This window comes from Cynara cardunculus (assembly GCF_001531365.2).
Source record: "Cynara cardunculus var. scolymus isolate 2C chromosome LG 13, CcrdV1, whole genome shotgun sequence".
Taxonomy (NCBI): domain Eukaryota; kingdom Viridiplantae; phylum Streptophyta; class Magnoliopsida; order Asterales; family Asteraceae; genus Cynara; species Cynara cardunculus.
The window spans coordinates 2,234,792-2,237,390 of record NC_037540.1 but is presented as its reverse complement, the minus strand read 5'-3'; the positions used below and the strand labels follow the sequence as shown (position 1 = coordinate 2,237,390).

Below are 2,599 nucleotides of genomic sequence, written 5' to 3'. Positions count from 1 at the left end.
GTTTGTCTTTTAATAGAACTATTAAAAGGTAGACAAACAATCTTTTAAAGTCTTTTTCATAATTTTCATTTTGACTATTATATTCTTTTTGATTTATCATTTTTAACCTTTTGATATATTCTATTTTCTATTATAACCCAAAACTCCTGAGGGATGGTCGGTGACCCAAAGAAATAAAAGAATGGGTTACATTTTTCATTATACTAATTAATTAGTAATATATTAATTAAAATACGAATTTTTTAGTACTACAAATTCAATGCTATTTTTTAAGATTAAAGGAAATTAAAAATAGCCGTACTTGAACATCAACAATAATAAGATATATCAAATCAATTTCTGTATCAAATACAATTCATGAGGTGGAGATGAGATTAACAATAGCGAACCCTATAAGTAAACATTTGAAAACTATTTTTACATTTTTAGTACCATCAAAGTATTATGGAGCAAGGTCAAACATTTTCCTAATATGAATTGGAGTGTTTAAATGTCACTTTTTAATAACTAAATTGGACAATATATTTTAGATTCTGGTTTTAACAATTTTCGAGCTGGAAAATGAATTACCAACTATGACTTTCAATCATGCTCAACTAACCAGCGCGTGTAATCCATGCGCCGCTTCAATATCAAAGCATTCTTTTCTCTTGTCTTCTCACGCATCAATAAAGCGCGTGATACTTTGATAATTACCGACGCAGCCTCCATATTAAACCCTGTATGTATATATACACACAGACCAAGTTATATATATAAAGATAGGTATATATATATGTAGAGAGAGAGAGAGAAAGAGAGCTATACATACACCCTCCATTGTATATGATTCATTAACCGACGCCGGAGATGGGTAGCAGTCGGAGTCGCGGGAGGCCGTCAAAAGGCGATGTTATCGTCTCCGTCTTTCTGTTACTTTCTCTCCCGTTGATGTGCTTCGGAATTCGTTCTTTTCCGGTGATCGGAGAAAATTTAGTTCAGGCGGGAGAGGATTTCCTCGGATTCGTGGAGGCGCCGGAGTACCGTAACGGTGTCGAATGCTCCAATAAAACCATCCACGTTGCAATGACACTCGATTCCGAGTACCTCCGTGGGTCGATCGCCGCCATACACTCCGTTCTCCGCCATGCTTCCTGTCCAGAAAACGTGTTTTTCCACATCATCGCCGCCGAGTTCGATCCAGCGAGTCCACGGGTCTTGACCCGGATCGTCCGGAATACCTTCCCGTCGCTCAGCTTCAAAGTCTACATTTTCCGGGAAGACACCGTGATAAATCTGATATCGTCGTCGATTCGGGTCGCGCTTGAGAACCCGTTAAACTACGCTCGTAACTATTTGGGCGAAATACTTGACCCGGCTGTGGACCGGGTTATTTACCTCGACTCCGACGTCGTTTTGGTCGACGATATACAGAAGCTATGGAGCATCAATTTACAAAACAACCGAGTAATTGGAGCTCCGGAATACTGCCACGCAAACTTCACCAAATACTTCACCGATATCTTCTGGTTCGACCCGTTAATGTCTCGGGTATTCGCATCCAAAACCCCGTGTTATTTCAACACCGGTGTTATGGTAATGGATATGGTTAAATGGAGATCCGGCAGCTACCGTCAGAGAATCGAAAACTGGATGGAATTGCAGAGAAAAAAGAGGATTTACGAGTTGGGTTCGTTGCCGCCGTTTCTACTGGTGTTCGCCGGAAACATTGAGCCGATTGACCACCGGTGGAACCAACACGGACTCGGCGGCGATAACGTGAAAGGTAGCTGCCGGTCACTACATTCGGGTCCGGTGAGTCTGTTGCATTGGAGCGGTAAAGGGAAACCATGGGTGAGATTGGATGAACGGAGAGCTTGTCCGTTGGATTATCTGTGGCAGCCGTACGATCTTCATCAGCATAAGAATCGATATCAAGCGTTGGATTGATGATTCGCATTAATTAATTTAATTTCATTAAATATATTTTGAATTTATGATTTGTTGTAATTTTTGGTGAACACGTCGATTCAGAGATTCTTTGAAAGTTGTGTACAGAAATACATACCATTTGGTTTTTTTTTAATTATATAAAATAAATTTTTTAAATTGATGGGTCTTTTTCGTTTCTACCGTTACATAATTTGGAAATATTTAACTTATTTCCCATTGTTAAATATATAAATATTATATAATTAAAAATTTTATTTTCCATTTATATATATTATATAATATATATAAATATTATATAATTTATAATAAGATCGGTTTTTAAGTATTTGATTTGTGTTTCATCGATCTACTTTTTCTTCATCAGAATGAAGCCAAACGACAAGGAACAGCTAGAGGGACATTCGAAGATGCAGTGCTCGATAGTTTCTTCGACGTTAACGCAACAAGGGTAAATGATAGAATTAATGTCAATCCCTGGTTAATATATAATAAAATATAAAAATATCAACATCAAGTTACTAAAACCAGTTCTATAGTCAATATTATTGTATAAATTTAAAATAAAACTGCTTAAAAATAATATTATTAACACAAAATTTCACCACAAGATTTCTTGTATTATTTTATGATGATTTAAAAAGAATTTTTTTTTTCATTTAAATTTTTT

General features: G+C 36.3%; 1 protein-coding gene across 1 annotated transcript; it reads left to right on the top strand.

Moving 5' to 3' along the window:
* Positions 1–801: 801 nt before the first annotated feature.
* Positions 802–2,067, top strand: LOC112525135 (probable galacturonosyltransferase-like 9). Its single transcript, XM_025135103.1, has one exon. It carries the CDS (start codon positions 850–852, stop codon positions 1,927–1,929), a length of 1,080 nt encoding a protein of 359 aa, XP_024990871.1. The 5' UTR covers positions 802–849; the 3' UTR covers positions 1,930–2,067.
* Positions 2,068–2,599: the final 532 nt, after the last annotated feature.